The sequence below is a fragment of the Neodiprion fabricii genome, chromosome 1, assembly GCF_021155785.1.
Source record: "Neodiprion fabricii isolate iyNeoFabr1 chromosome 1, iyNeoFabr1.1, whole genome shotgun sequence".
NCBI lineage: Eukaryota > Metazoa > Arthropoda > Insecta > Hymenoptera > Diprionidae > Neodiprion > Neodiprion fabricii.
This window is the reverse complement of record NC_060239.1, coordinates 25638863-25653436: the sequence shown is the minus strand read 5'-3', so window position 1 is coordinate 25653436 and position 14574 is coordinate 25638863. Positions and strand designations below refer to the sequence as shown.

Genomic DNA, 14574 nt, shown 5'->3' with positions numbered 1-14574 from the left:
ATAGCGCCGAGTCTGCAATGCATCGGTGAAGTTTAAGCCACGCCGTTGTCTCGCTAATTTGGACGCGAAGCGGGCAATTAAACATAACAAAGATACTTTGCTACGATCTAGAGAGCTGAAATAGAACAATGACAAACAAAGCAGTTCGCGACGGCGGAGAATAAGAGACGAGATAGTTTTCGAAAATCAAAAAATGGTCGTCGAGCGCTGTTGCGGCGGCGTTGAAATTGCCACGAGGCTAATAAACATTGATTTATCGAGCGAGGAATCGATCTCGGGGTGATTTGTGGTCGCGGTACCGGGGCTGAGGGCCTCATAGGGCCCCGGCGATGCTAGTGGGAGGCGAAAGAGGGCCGGGAGAAGAGCGCCAAGGAGAGGGAGAAGTACGGATCCTATATAAGAAGATGCACTTGCATCTGGACACGCATCTTCTTTGCCTGGATCCTGGTTCAAGTTTACAACGCGTGATATACCGAGCAGATTTTCATCCGGCAAGAGTGCGTACCGAGTATTACGATACGTGGAGATTCTGCTACGCATAGCGCCATGATAGCTGTGAGTAATAAACGCTACGCAACCCATTCATCCGTAAATAGCCCTTTGCGAAATGGGACCAATCATCCTCTTTACTTTGATTGTTTGAATTATTTATAAGCACCACCGTTCTAAGAATAACTGCTCTCGATGAAATATAATCGACGAATATAGGAGCGCATCAAATTACGGCCCTCATTGTCTCTCAGGTCTGTTATCATTCTTATTTATTTTCTTTTTCTTTTTTGAATTCACACGGTGTCGTAATCACAGTTTCAATCACCAGAATGAAAACATGTCAATTCAGATGTAGTTCATTTACCGAGAGTGCAGATTTATCATCCGCGCGACATTTTTTTTGCATTCGCGTGCACAAATGCGTCAATAGATCAATGAGGAGATGCCTTGCACACGTAATCTCAAGTTCGCGAGGTTAACGCATTACGTGAGTTTCTTCACCGGTTTACAGTTTCACTTCGTCGTTACTCATACTACAACGCTTAAGTGCGCACTTATCTATCCCGGCGGGTCAAACTTAGCGCAAACTTATGTAATCCCACATTCCGAGTAGAATTGTCAATACGGAGTCAATTAGATTATTTTAACGTTGTGTCAGTTTATAATTCGCATTCACACATGAATTACTCAACGTTGTTTTGTCGCTTCGAGCAATTGCACGATTCATTAAAACGTTTTCAATTCAATATTTGATTATCTCCTAGCTCATACATCGACAAAAAAAGAAGCGTTGATGCTTGTAACTGTATAATTGATTTTAATGTAACATACGGTGATAAACAAATTCACAGCGTTTGAAAAACAAACTTTATCATAAGATGAGTCAGGCGTAAAAACCAGTAAAATATCATTGAAATAAAAATATTATCAAATCAATTAAATGAACTCGGAAATCGTTTGGGCGCAATTTTACAGATGGTGGCAAAAAAAAAAGTTTAAACGTCCTAATCGGATTAATTATGAAAAAATGTATAAGAATCATGTGATTGTTGTATTTCTCTCATGCCACAATCTTGTCGTTTGTCCAACTTTCATACGCCAGGGTTAATTTGTTTTCTCAATACACTGTGTCAAAAAATCGTATGTAATTTTCAATCATATAATTAAAATAAAGCGTAAAGATTAATTCATCGTAATACGCGTAAGATATTTCTGCATGAAAATTCTTTATTATGTGCTGAGAAGATGAGGGAAAAATTCGTTTCGGACGATTTCTTTACAGAGAATTGACTTACGAATAAAATATGTTCTTGGGATCATGAGAATCAACTGGCATTCGAAAAACAGTGCATTAACGTACAGTATCTGCTCTATTTAAGGATCGGACGAACCAGAGTTCAGTGGTCCTGGAGCTAGTTTTTTTCAATTTGTATAAGGTGGTAGCGAGATGCGATCAAACTTCCTTTCAAGAGCCTAAAAAATAAGCGACGATTATTCTCATTACTAGGTTACTATCCTGCTCGTCCTGATCGGCTGCTGCGCCGGCACCCCGCTGACAGCAGTTTGGCTGAGTCCAATCGCGCCTGTGGGATCCTTGGGACAATATGAGACTCGCGACGGTTTGGGCAGCTATCACTACGCTTACGCGGGGCCTCATCATTCCAAGGTGGAAACTCGTCTAGGCGGAACGACTCAGGGAGGTAAGAAGATCTAATTCAAGATGCAGCGCGCAGGCCTCAGACTTCCTAGCAGCACATATCCATATAAATTGAAAAGGGGGCCGCGTACTTCCGCAATCCTCAAAACACCCGGCTACCTTTTACATTCGAACGGATTCGCCCCCGTTACAAAGTCACGGTTTAGACTTTTGATAACACCGTCAGGTCGTTTTGACAGGGTGCGGAGGGTGAACGCGTGGGAATATCGGAAATTAGAAAGGCCGCGACGTCAAAGTTTCAGAGACGCGAAAATCTGTTTTGTAGAATTTCCAAATGTAGAAAGTTCAAATTAGTAAAGGTCTGATTGTAAGGTAGAATAGAATGCCGAATTCTATTTCCTTCTTATCACTTTAAAATAGAAAAAGATTTTGAAACTCAAGAAAACTCGAATGAATTATGGTATTGCCAAAGTTCGAAAATTTATTCACAAGCTAAACGAGCCCTGATACATCAAAATTTAATTTTTTGGTATCTAATAAACAGAGGATATATTTCACTCATATTCGAACCAATAACCGACGTCAGTTTCACTTTTCGGCGCCTGATTCCGCCACGTTTATTCACGAACAGCGTGCACCGGATAAATCCTCGCACCGACGTCCGAGCAGAAGCCCAACCTTGACTTTGAATCCTCCACCATTATCCACCATAAGCACAGTTAATTACCCAGTTGATCCAATTTAGGCTACTCCTACATAGACGCGAACGGTATCCTGCAGACTGTCGCCTACACAGCGGATGCTCAGAACGGGTTCCGAGTGCAGGCCAGCAACCTTCCGCAACAGGCGAAAGAGGAACTGAGGCCAGTGGAGGATACGCCGGAAGTGGCAGCGGCGAAACAGTCGCATCTCGAGGAGTTGCGGAGGGCCGATCAGCAGAGCGGAAGCGTCGCTCCCCCGGCATTCCTGGACTATCTGAACCCGGCGGCGCAAGATCCGGACAACAAGTTAGACGCGGAGAGACCGGATCTGAACGAAAACGGTTTCGTACTTTCGAAAACGCAGGCGGAGCAAATTTCCAAAGGCATTCCAGCGCTCGGTGAAAAACCGGAAGTCGTCCCGTCGAACCAACCGCTTCTGCAGGACGCTCATCGCGTCCAAGGGTTCGCCGCGTTACCCGGCGTTCCGCACTACGTCTTTCCGGTCGTTCCCTACAGGCTGATGCACAGTTCGCTACGTCACATCCAGGACTCGCTCGGTCAGTACGATTACACTTATGCCGGCGATACCAGCGCCAAAACTGAGTCCAGATCCTTGGACGGAACAACCCGAGGCGCCTACAGCTACATCGATGCGAACGGACTTCTTCAGCAGGTCCACTACATCGCGGATCACAACGGGTTCAGAGTCGCCGCCACAAATTTGCCCGAGGCTAAATGATTCGCGGTTGGATTCGGCCTTGCTCGCAGGGTAATACGTTACATCGTTAAAATAATACCCTTTCGCGTCCGATCACTTTTTATCATTTGAACTCTGGATCGCAGTGGGGTCCTGTTTGAAAACCATTTTTTATCGTGCCATTGAATATTTCTGATTCCCGAACGGTGCCTCGTGTCTTGTACGCAACGTTGACGTCAGAGATGCTGCGAGTAATTGTAACCGACATTAAAATTTGTAGGGATATTTGAAGAATTTTAAACCTGATTAGCGAAAAACGCGGTACATATCACGAACGCATATTTATATTGCTGCGGAAATTCAACAACGATTGATACGTCGAATTGTAAGAATCTTCAGGCCTTGGGTGCGACCGCCCTGCAAGCTACGTCATCACGTAAACGTGGGAACCTTAGACCAGTGACCTTTAGCCGTTTTCTTTCGAATTTTTTTAATAAAAGACTGATCCGGCTAGTGGAAATTAGCGACTTGCTGGAAACGGGTTTGAATTATTGAACGTTGCTTTTACGGCGAATTCGCCGTAAAGTAGCCGCGTTGAGTGGGTGCCTTCTGTACGCGTTACACATGGTGGTAATAAGTATATAAAAATTATTCGACTATTTTCGACGGGGGAAATAATGCATAGGTAATGCAGCCGGTCGTTAAGCCTGCGAATGATTCATCCCTCGTTTATCCCCACAAAGCTCGTCTCTTGCTTTTTCCCACAATTATAAAATCGCTCCAATGATCGTCACGTCCTTTTCCTTCACTCTAATTCGGATATTAATCTGAAAGCTTGTGGCCCGGCCGGATCTGTGGTTTTGCCACAAGCTCTTGGCACAAGGTGTTGGGTCTTGATTTATTGAATACTTTTTGAACATGTCCCACCGTCTCGGAATCCGAGGGACATGTTTGACTTATATTCCTTGAAAAATGTGTGCAGAATAAATTATTATTTCCTACAAAAGCAGACTACAGCATTTTCTCATCACCTATATGTACAATGTAATTAAAGTTTGTTTTTTATTCTTACGAATCTGAGAAAACGTTAGTTTTCAAATTATAACGTGCACGCGTTAAGTTAAATCGTGTACTTGTTTGATTTTCTTTTTCGTTATTACATTAATTTTTTTGTTTGAAAGGTCGGTGATGGCGCTGCGTAAGTGATCGTAAAAATTTAAGAGAAATGTTATCTACGCCTATAAACGCACACTTACTGCTACAGGGGTCGAGTTACTTTATTGGTATTCAAAGAAATATTTTTATTTAGCTATTTTAACTTTTATTATTCAATTTATCTTTCACCAACCGAGTTAATCGTATCGACAATATTTTCTTTTTTTCCCAGTATATGGGGTGGATGTATAAATACACACTCTGTATATATCAAACATTTATACATAAATCCGCAATATTATTAAATTTTCGGAATATATTACCGCACAGCATAATTCTCCGACGATAGTTTAATTTATGCCGATCGTCTTCTGAATATTTGAAAAACACATCTGTTTCTCGCTCTATAATTTGCTTTTTCCCAGCGTACTGTTCAAATACGGAAGAAATTCAGTTAGTCAGCGTTGTCAGTCAAATGAACCATGAGCGTGGAGAATGAATTTTCTGCAGACGTACAAATATCTTACCCATTCATATGTACGCGGATAATTGACTCACTTACGGATAATTTTCATTATGGGACGTCGTTATACACCGTTTAACTGCTATACATACAGAGTTTGGTAATCCCGAGAGACCACCTGTTAAATGAATCAGTCGGCCTCCATTCTCTCACTCACTCGTTTAATTGGCCAGAATGATTTGATTCGTTTTAATCCGGATGAGCTTTGCTCCCCAGTCAGAATTTTCCCCCGAAAATTGTTGTACAGGTAGGTGTAGTTCAGCACGGATTTTAAGAGCGTCGGTTGATACTTTGATACACTTGACAGCTCATCAACGTGAACGCGATGCACGCCGTGTACAACCATTACCGTACTCTGAAATGAATCTCGGCAAGATGGGAATGCGAATTGGATATAGGTATAGAGATTTATTATCAGTATATATTCGCTAGAAGAAAAATTCCATGATATTGGCATTCAACCGTGATCGCTGGCGTTCTCATGCTGCAACGACGGAGCGTAAAGTTGGATGTTAGGTATTGGATTCCAGAGATTTCCGTAACGTGTCCCCACCTCTTGCATTCAATAATAAATGGGGCAAAGGTCGCACGTACTTGCAATACGGCTTGAAACTTGCCATTTCCACTGCACCGTCGACACGAGTTAGTGAACATTTTTACTTGCGAATAATTGAGTATTTGAAAAAATTGGAATCGTCGGTGCTCAGAGAGAAAGGCGAAATGACGAAGGAGATAAGAAGATTTCAGTCGAGTCTGAAATTTGATTGCAGTATAAATAGTCTAGCTATCCACTCTGTGAACCAGGTTGATCAGGGTTAATAGGAAATTGACGTGACGTCGAGGACAATTGGATAGAATCATCGTTCCGTTTGAATCGCGGACTTCGCGATACTACACGCGGTAGGTTCATACGAGTAGCATGCCCGGGGTCTATTTATACAACGGTAATACCTCCGCTTGCGTTGTAGCCGTAGCGGAAAAGTGGACGTTATCGGAGATATCGAGAAAATTTTGGAGAAGAATTACACGAGGTCGCACAATCGCAGGTTTTCATTTCGCAATGGTAATTATGATTCTGATATACAGGCTTCAAGTTCTCCATTTCATATTTTCGTATCAAATAGAATGACGGTAAACTGAAACAACGTACGACCTCCCCGCCCTTGACGGAATTACGAAATCGCACCTATACGCCCCGGCAATTGGATCTAATTCGACGATTTATGACAAAAATCTTGTGCGCGCACTGTTAGAAACTCTTGCCGGAGACAATGAAGCTGCAGTTGGTGTGGACAATTGGATGATGATCTTCCGGTGATAGATCTTAAGCATGTGTATATCATGGCAATTATACGCGTATCAGGGAGAATGAGAGAAAAGAACGAGGCCGTGACCTCAAAATTGATAAGCTAAGATAAGAGGTAACCCCGTATATAAGAGTGTACGAAATGTACGGCAGCTTCTTAGCCGTAACAAGCCCTTCGTGAACGCTGCATTTCAACCGCAACAATTTTATCTTGAGATGATTTAAACGAGTCTATGGCAGAATTACTTCCTGATTTCTGCTTATCTTGTTTGTTTTTTTTTTCACGTATCTCTCAATCGTCTTAAGCGAAACCGGTCATACGGTATGTTAATATTTTGAGTCGCATACTTTTTGTGTTCGTGAGCGTTCGTGCGTTAAAAATGTCTTCGTTTGATCCGGAAAATCACTCAACCCCGTCACCGACGACTGAAAAGTTGATACAGTACCTTGCGACGCTCTCGGGTAAGTCATCGCGATATTGTGTCGGAAGTATCTGTCACGTTTAAAATTCATCGCACGTTGATTATCCTCAAATTCGAGGATTTTCGAAGAGCGAAAAAGGTAATAAAGATCCCCACGAGTATTTGAGGGGATTTTATTTTACTCTGTCATCAAATTGCTAATTTCGTCGTCGTATAAATCGGACAAGCAGAGGCTCTACTGATTTCTCAAAAGACTGCGCAGCGCAAATTTAATCAGAAATTACATCACCTTCTCCTTCTCCTCGACGAAATTTGCATCGCACTAATAGTCGAATCTACCTACGGACGGCAAGAAGTAAATTATTTTATTTGTTTCAATACCGCGATACCGGGAATACAACGGTCCATAACCATCCAAAGTGGCACATAAATTCTGGCAATTGGATTTAATGATTATGAACCAAGAATTCTGTGAAAACACAAGTGCTAAATACAGGGATACAGATGTCAAACGATGTCCCAATTCATGTCTTCATACAAATAGACAACGTTCGTCAAAAAGTGTTCATTATTCGTCATCAAACTTTGCCATTACGTAACTCGTCTTCTCCGTGACAATGAGGAGCATAAGGACACTTCTGAATAATTCTCAATCATGTTGCTGGATCAAATTTCGGCTGTGTTGAACGGCTTATTATCATCACATTCAAACTTCTGGAACTAAAAATGACCAAGACCAATTGATGACGATGATAAATGAATGAATGCGCTTGATCGTAGCTACCCTGGCCGCGGTGACTGCTGGTAATTATCTCGGCTGGTCATCCCCAGCTCTCCCACTCTACAATCAAAAGGATACACTAACCTTGGTCGAGGACGAACAGTCATGGGTCGGATCCTTGCTCCCGCTGGGAGCTCTCGTGGGTGCCATTCCCGCTGGATGGATAGCCGATAAAGTAGGACGAAAAAAGGCCATACTGATGATTGGCGTTCCTTATTTGATTTGCTGGTTCATCATAGGATTTGCACCAAGCCCTTTATGGTAATTGATTAAAATCCATTTCAGATCTTGGCCGTTTACCTTTCGAACTGACTAATGTGACCACCTTGCTCACGATGTGGTGCACAATACCAATATCTGATCGAATCCTGTGATATTTCTCATCGTCTGAAGCTCATTTTAACACTCTTCTAGGCTACTGAGGTCTGGGCACCGAGTCCAAGGAGAACTGCACCTTTGTCGTAATATTTTTCGTTCGTTTATACTAAGCAGTTAAGTTAAGCGGAACTCCAAACAGGGTGGACCAAGTAATCACAGGGTTCTGGCGGCGCGGCGTTGCGTTGGATTGGAAATAACGCGTCTTACAGTAATTACTTTGCGAATCAATAATGTAATTTTTTTTATATTCACGGTGAAACAGGTTGTTCGTGGCTCGATTTTTTGCTGGAGCTGCAATCGGGGCAACGACAGTCGTGGTTCCGTTGTACGTGTCCGAAATTGCGGAGCCAGCCATTCGAGGTACTCTTGGTGCGTTGTTCCAGCTCCAGATCACGATTGGCATTTCGCTGGGATATTTGACAGGTAGAAAGTTACTTCTATACGGAATTTATGGCACCGTTGATGGTGTAGAATTTGCACGCAATGCGTGAACCTTACAACTGGAAGTACAAGTGGTTGAAGTTAATCCTTGTAGCGCTGCTAAGGTCATTTATACATTTGAGTTGCTGATTTATAATTTATCTGTATAAGTTACACTCTTAGCTGATATTTAAACAATTTTCACCTATCTTGGTTCGGCAAACATTTTTACACTTTACTCAAGTGTTATACCAGAAAATCAACAAGTGTCTAGACATGACGTGCGTCTAGAAATTGTACCGAAAAATAAGTTTCGACTGGTTTCATTTGCAGGTTGTGACGCGTTCAGGCAACTAACGTAATTTGTATTTTAAGAAATCCAATTCATTTCGACAATTGCGATACGTTCTGCGATTTTTTTCTTCAAGAACTCGAAAGTTGTTACGATTCTCCTAATGAGGTGAATTTGTTTAAAAGTAGGAAAAAATTACAAAGCTATATGTTTGCGTTCAGTTTCTGAATTGTATATGTATATTTCACTGAAATCCGTCTTTTTCAATTAATCTCTCCCTTGTTTCCTTTCTCTCTTTTAATTAATTGTCTATTACTTCAAATTATGATGTATTATTGCGCGAAAGCAATGCGTGAGACAATTAAAATCTTCCGTTCAAGGCATCTTGCGTAACCTCAAAATTTTTTTTTTTTTTTTTTTGGTATTATTCTTTAGAGTTCAGAGCGTGGATGTAACTGGTGGTCAAGTTCAAAGCAAAAAAAAAAAAAAAAATAAAAAAAAAAAAGAAACAACTCGTCAGAGCTTGAGTGCAAAGAATATATTTTAATTGCAGCTGTTTTTTGTACTGCCTGGCCAAAAAAGCTGAGATTAAACTGAGGGGTCTCAAATACGCTTGATGATGAACCCGAGCATCTTTTTTTCAGGCAAAATACGATGATTGCGACTTTGAATCGGTAAAGGTTAAATTGAAAAAGTTGGTCAAACTATTTGCGTTATCTCGTCTTTGTTATCCCCTCTTTTTCTCAAGTTATGTCGGGCTCGAGCCAAAAAAGAAGGGTCGACCGATGGTTCGGTACCCGAGGGTATCACTCAAGTCATCAAATATTAGGATTCGAGTTTATTGAAAACATCCGGGTTCCCTGATGAAATTTCAAGCCTTTCCGTGTATAGGTGGCGATAAAAATTCAATTTACATGAAGGGGGACAAAAGAGGTCAGCAGTGAACAAAGGCGTGCAGGTTGATGGATTTGCCGTATATTGGACCGCGGAAAAACAACGAGTCAGCACTTTTTTTAACAATTGTTTTTTTTATTCAGTCCATATCAAATGAGTTATAACCTAATTGCACTAACCGCCGGTGATTGTGGCGCTTCAGAGTTAATTAACCGTGCTAGATCCCCAATAATTGTGCAATGAATTTTTTTCCATTCATCAGTCGAGGTGTTTTTTTTTCGTATTAGAAGTATCATTCGGAAAGTTTTACGTGATTTTACAGTTATTTATTTTCCTCGCTGATATTTTTATTAAAATGTTAATTACGTTATCATTTTAATTTCAAATGCTTTACGGCGACACGTGGGTTTTTATGGTAGAATAATTTATGACCTTATCCGCGTTACGAAATTCGCGCTAGACGCGGAAGAATGATACGGAGATGAAGGATAGATTGTTACTTGGGCTATGAGAGAAAATAAAAAGTAAGAAATTTACGACAATCCATGTATAATGTGTCTATAATTAAACACTTATCGCAGCCATTTTACTGTTAAAATTTTCAATAAATGTCCAATTGTTGGTTATCTCTCATAATTTACGACTCAGTTTACACGTATTTTCGAATAAATGTTTAATTGATAGAAAAAGGGTATAGAAGACAGATGGATACTCCTTAATGAATCCCGTTGCGTAATATAAAAGTTATTGGCCGATATAAACACATCCATTCAATTTATTGATCGTTATCGAATGTGAATCATGGTCGGTCATACCGATGGTATTAAATCCTGTCTGCAGCCATATAATGCCAAAATAAATTTCAGCTACTCTTTTTCATGTTTCAAGCCGATCGAAGAAACCAGCGAGTATCGCGCCACGTTCAAAATAACTCGACTCCTGATCTAATCGTAAAATATGCTTTCATCCGTTAGGTTTGATAAAAAATTTGAAATGGATCGCCGTCACCTCAGCTCTTACACCGGCGGCTCTGCTGCTGGTTTTTCTCTTCATGCCGGAAACGCCGGTGTGGTTAATCGGCCAAGACCGTCGAGATGACGCGGAGAGAGCCATGGAGCGACTTAGGGGCAAAAGTTACCCCTTTCAGCAGGAGCTTGCGCAGCTCGAGAGCAATAGAAAATCTCAGAGGATGCAGAAGGCTAGCTTTGCCGAGTTGAAGAATCACAAAAGGGCCGTGCTGATATCCTTCGGTGAGTCCTTGGGGTTGTTCAATCACGCTGTGAGCTTTTATGCTCTGACGACTTCCAATTTTCTCTCCCAGGACTTATGATTCTCCAACAACTGTCTGGAATAAATGCCGTAATCTTTTACGCCGAGGAACTTTTCAAGGCCGAAGGGTCGGCTCTTAGCCCAACGGCTTGCACGGGCATCATGGGTGTCGCCCAGGTCTTCGCAACCTGCGTATCCATGCTGCTGATCGACAAAGCCGGCCGAAGAATTCTTCTCATGACCAGTTCCAGCGTCATGGGTCTTTGTCTTATTGCCGTCGCCCTGCATTTCTATTTTCAGGTGAGTTCTGTTATGACTTTAACCAACGACCGGAGAGTGAGAGTAGGGCTGTGGAAAGGATGCATAAGAATTACAGAACTGTCGCAAACTTCGACGAATAGACGATTATTTCATCTCTTTATGTCCCACTTCATACTTGAATTGCAAGTTTTTTTTACGAGTATCGTAGTAATAAGCTAGTAGCTAGACGTTTAAAAAAAAATTAAAGTACTAATAAAGTATAATTCGCTTATCGTCAAGTTGTACGTTTATGAATAATATACGGTCTATGCCTTTTGGTTTGTCAAAAGAATTCCTGTGTATAAACCAACTGATGCGAATCTTGCATGACAAAATAACAATTGGGCGGATGAAATTCATTCCGTCTGGAAGTAGTACATAATTTGACTTTAAGTGGCTCTAACAACCAGTGCTGAGGTTTCGCTGGAAATATTTTAAACTTGACGAAAATGGGACGTTGAAATAATTTGATACACATAAGATTTAGTCGTGATAAAATTCATTTGATGTACACAAGACCTTGAAAATAGTTTCGAATGCTTGCTGGATCAGTAAAATCATTTTATCGAACTTGCACGCGTGCTCAGTGTTCCGATTAAATCCTAACCAGTGGCTTTAATCAAATACGCGCACCAACGCGATATTTGCATAACTCATTACACGCACTCCTAGATGACAGGTAGAGCATTTATTATCGAAATCCATTCACCACATTTTACCTCCTTTCCGGACAGTCTGGAGTACAATCGACCGGCATCCCATGGGCGCCTCTGATATTCTTAACGATCTACGTAATCATGTTCGCCATCGGATTTGGACCAGTGCCTTGGATCATGGTGAACGAAGTGTCGCCGACAAACGTCGTGGGCACAATCGGTTCCGCGGCAGCGATGTTGAATTGGTCGCTGGCCTTCGCGGTGACAAAGATTTTCATCAACATGAAACTCGTCATTGGCTTGCCGCTGTCATTCGGCATGTTCGCATTGATATGCTTAACCGGTACTATTTTCATCGCGGCTATCATACCCGAAACAAAGGGCAAGACCAGGGAGGAAATTCAGATGAAATTGCACAGGATCAGGAAGATGGAAACGAAAAACGACACCGTCGCTAACGACCAAACTACGCTGTGATCTAGTAACGATCGCGAGGTCATCATGGAGTCACGGGATATGATAAGACGGAATGGAATGGGATGAGTTCGACGGACGAAAGGGGCGCTTATCGCTCATCCCCTGAAGAACAGCGAAAAATTCAAGATTCTCGTTTCGAGCAAGGAAACCCGGGTCCTTCTTTTATCATGTTGATGGGGTCCCGTGCCATCCAATGTCACACTGTTGGTCCTCGTGGTCCTTCTCATTTTTTAACTCAGACTCTATTACCACGGACTCTTCTTCTTTACAGGGATGCAAGTGACCTATAACTTAGACCCAAGATTACTCTGAATTGGGGTTGTGGCTTGATTTGTTACTAAAGCAACTGCGGATGCTTCATTTCTTCTACTTTCGGACCTGAATTCTGTCTCTCATTGCATTTCTTGTTGTAATGACAAAGCATTGATCCGTTCTTGATCTAATTAACGGATGGTTTTCACTGTGTTTTTTCATCCGTTTTTCCCTTCGTATTCTAATAGAAGGAAAACCTGAAACAATCACCTTACCACCAGGTCCCTTAATGCACTCGGATCAAGGATTTAAACCGAATAGAAATTTCACGCTGTAATTTCGGTCATCGATAATTTCGATTTTTGTCCACCTTCACTGGCTCTTGTACATGAGTGTTAATCCCGAATCGATCATTTTATATCGAGGAAAAAGTAAAGAATGAAATGTCTTTTTTTCATTTGTAAAAGCTTGTATGACTCTGACAATTAAGTGAATACGATATGGTATAAGTACCCCATGAATATTTATAAACTGATTTACCGATTTTAATGGATTTATGGAACATACTACTGGCAAAAGAATGACACAAACCTTTTGTCATAACTTTATCATTAGTATATTTCAACATTATTGACTTCTCAGAGTTCGTCATAAATATTAGATTTAATTGTATATTAAAAACGGAAACGCTTCGAAGTGTAATTACATTTAAGATCATGAAAATTCTCACGCACGTGCCGACTTTATATGCCTGAAAAAACATAATTTTCTTTTTAAATACATCGTATTGTTTATTTTTAAATGAAACTATTAGGTATCGCCTTGCCATCACATTTTGACGCAAGAATGACATTGCATTTTTAGTTACAAATGAGAAACGTTTTATGTAAAAATTGGAGGCACCGTTTCAACTCGTTATGGTATAAGGTGATTTGATTATGCCGAGGGCGGACTCTTAGGTGTCAAACGGAACAAAATACTGGCTTATGTGATTGAGAAAAAAAAAAATCAAAAATCTTCCCTCTGGCAAAGTTATTTTTTTTTTCCAAAATTCCGGGTCAATGTATTCTGGGAAAAAGTTCAAACAACTTATCATTGATTATTGGTGAAAGAACTTTGTTACACGCAAAATGATCGTTTCAAGAAACTCGCCCAAGTACCGGTTTTTTCTTGGTAATGAGGTATACGTCCGACTGTGTATTGACAGTTGCAACTTTCTGTGATCAAAGTGTTTTTCCTTATACGAATAAATCGTAGGGCCCGAAAGAAATGCCGATCGCAAAAAGGATTTTACGCATGTCGCACTTTCGCGAAATAACCAATATAATATATGTATATATATATATATACATATACGAGATACATAGATATAAGTATTTGAACTCAATTAACGTGTTTGTATAGACATATGTACAGTGTAAATTACTGATAATAGTAAACCAAAAATTGGTAATAATAATCACCATACTAGGCGTACTGTGTTTTTTTATTCAATACCAGACTTTACTTAAGAACAAAGAGAGCATAAAATCAAGTGTTACCTGCATATTTGCTCATTAGGCTGAACAAATATGGCAGTGATGTTAGAAAATTTTCCAAATGATTTCCCAATAGTGCAAATAATAACACCGTCAATAAGACCATGGATCTTTGGTATGAGCCAACGGCTAAGAATAGCCGAGTCATTGTGAGATCAAGTGATCGACCGGTGATGGATATTTATCGTTTCGAGTACTCTCCGAATACAATGCCATTGTCAATATCTATTCAATTCACGGCGCGGTTATCAATAGTCCGCAATTGATCTATGTTGGGCACACAGACATACCGGGAACAGTTACCTTAAACGAGGTCATGCCTTGATAGGAAAGGGGCTGTTTAGAAATGACTTCAGATTTGTCA

General features: G+C 40.8%; 2 protein-coding genes across 3 annotated transcripts; both read left to right on the top strand.

Moving 5' to 3' along the window:
* Positions 1 to 421: 421 nt before the first annotated feature.
* On the top strand, positions 422 to 4553 carry LOC124182724. The gene is made up of 3 exons (XM_046570314.1): positions 422 to 555; positions 2000 to 2192; positions 2895 to 4553. The coding sequence occupies exons 1-3, from the start codon at positions 547 to 549 to the stop codon at positions 3587 to 3589; spliced, it is 897 nt and encodes a 298-aa protein (XP_046426270.1). The 5' UTR covers positions 422 to 546; the 3' UTR covers positions 3590 to 4553.
* A 1582-nt stretch (positions 4554 to 6135) lies between these two features.
* LOC124174398 (facilitated trehalose transporter Tret1-like) lies at positions 6136 to 13347 on the top strand. 2 transcript variants are annotated; one of them, XM_046553530.1, is made up of 6 exons: positions 6136 to 6288; positions 7734 to 7995; positions 8375 to 8535; positions 10693 to 10968; positions 11040 to 11287; positions 12022 to 13347. In XM_046553530.1, the coding sequence occupies exons 2-6, from the start codon at positions 7934 to 7936 to the stop codon at positions 12418 to 12420; spliced, it is 1146 nt and encodes a 381-aa protein (XP_046409486.1). In that variant the 5' UTR covers positions 6136 to 6288; positions 7734 to 7933; the 3' UTR covers positions 12421 to 13347. The 2 variants fall into 2 exon arrangements, with proteins under 2 accessions (XP_046409486.1, XP_046409485.1); XM_046553529.1 differs by lacking the exon at positions 6136 to 6288 and adding an exon at positions 6839 to 6993.
* The last annotated feature ends 1227 nt before the right edge of the window (positions 13348 to 14574 follow it).

What these genes read in the sequence shown, in the direction of transcription:
- LOC124182724 (XM_046570314.1), top strand. An exon ending in AGGCGGAACGACTCAGGGAG is followed by an intron (nt 2,193 to 2,894) that starts GTAAGAAGATCT and finishes GATCCAATTTAG; the next exon opens with GCTACTCCTACATAGACGCG.
- LOC124174398 (XM_046553529.1), top strand. Translation starts at nt 6,912, where the DNA reads ATGTCTTCGTTTGATCCGGAAAATCACTCAACCCCGTCACCGACGACT. An exon ending in GTACCTTGCGACGCTCTCGG is followed by an intron (nt 6,994 to 7,733) that starts GTAAGTCATCGC and finishes GCTTGATCGTAG; the next exon opens with CTACCCTGGCCGCGGTGACT. An exon ending in TTTGCACCAAGCCCTTTATG is followed by an intron (nt 7,996 to 8,374) that starts GTAATTGATTAA and finishes ACGGTGAAACAG; the next exon opens with GTTGTTCGTGGCTCGATTTT.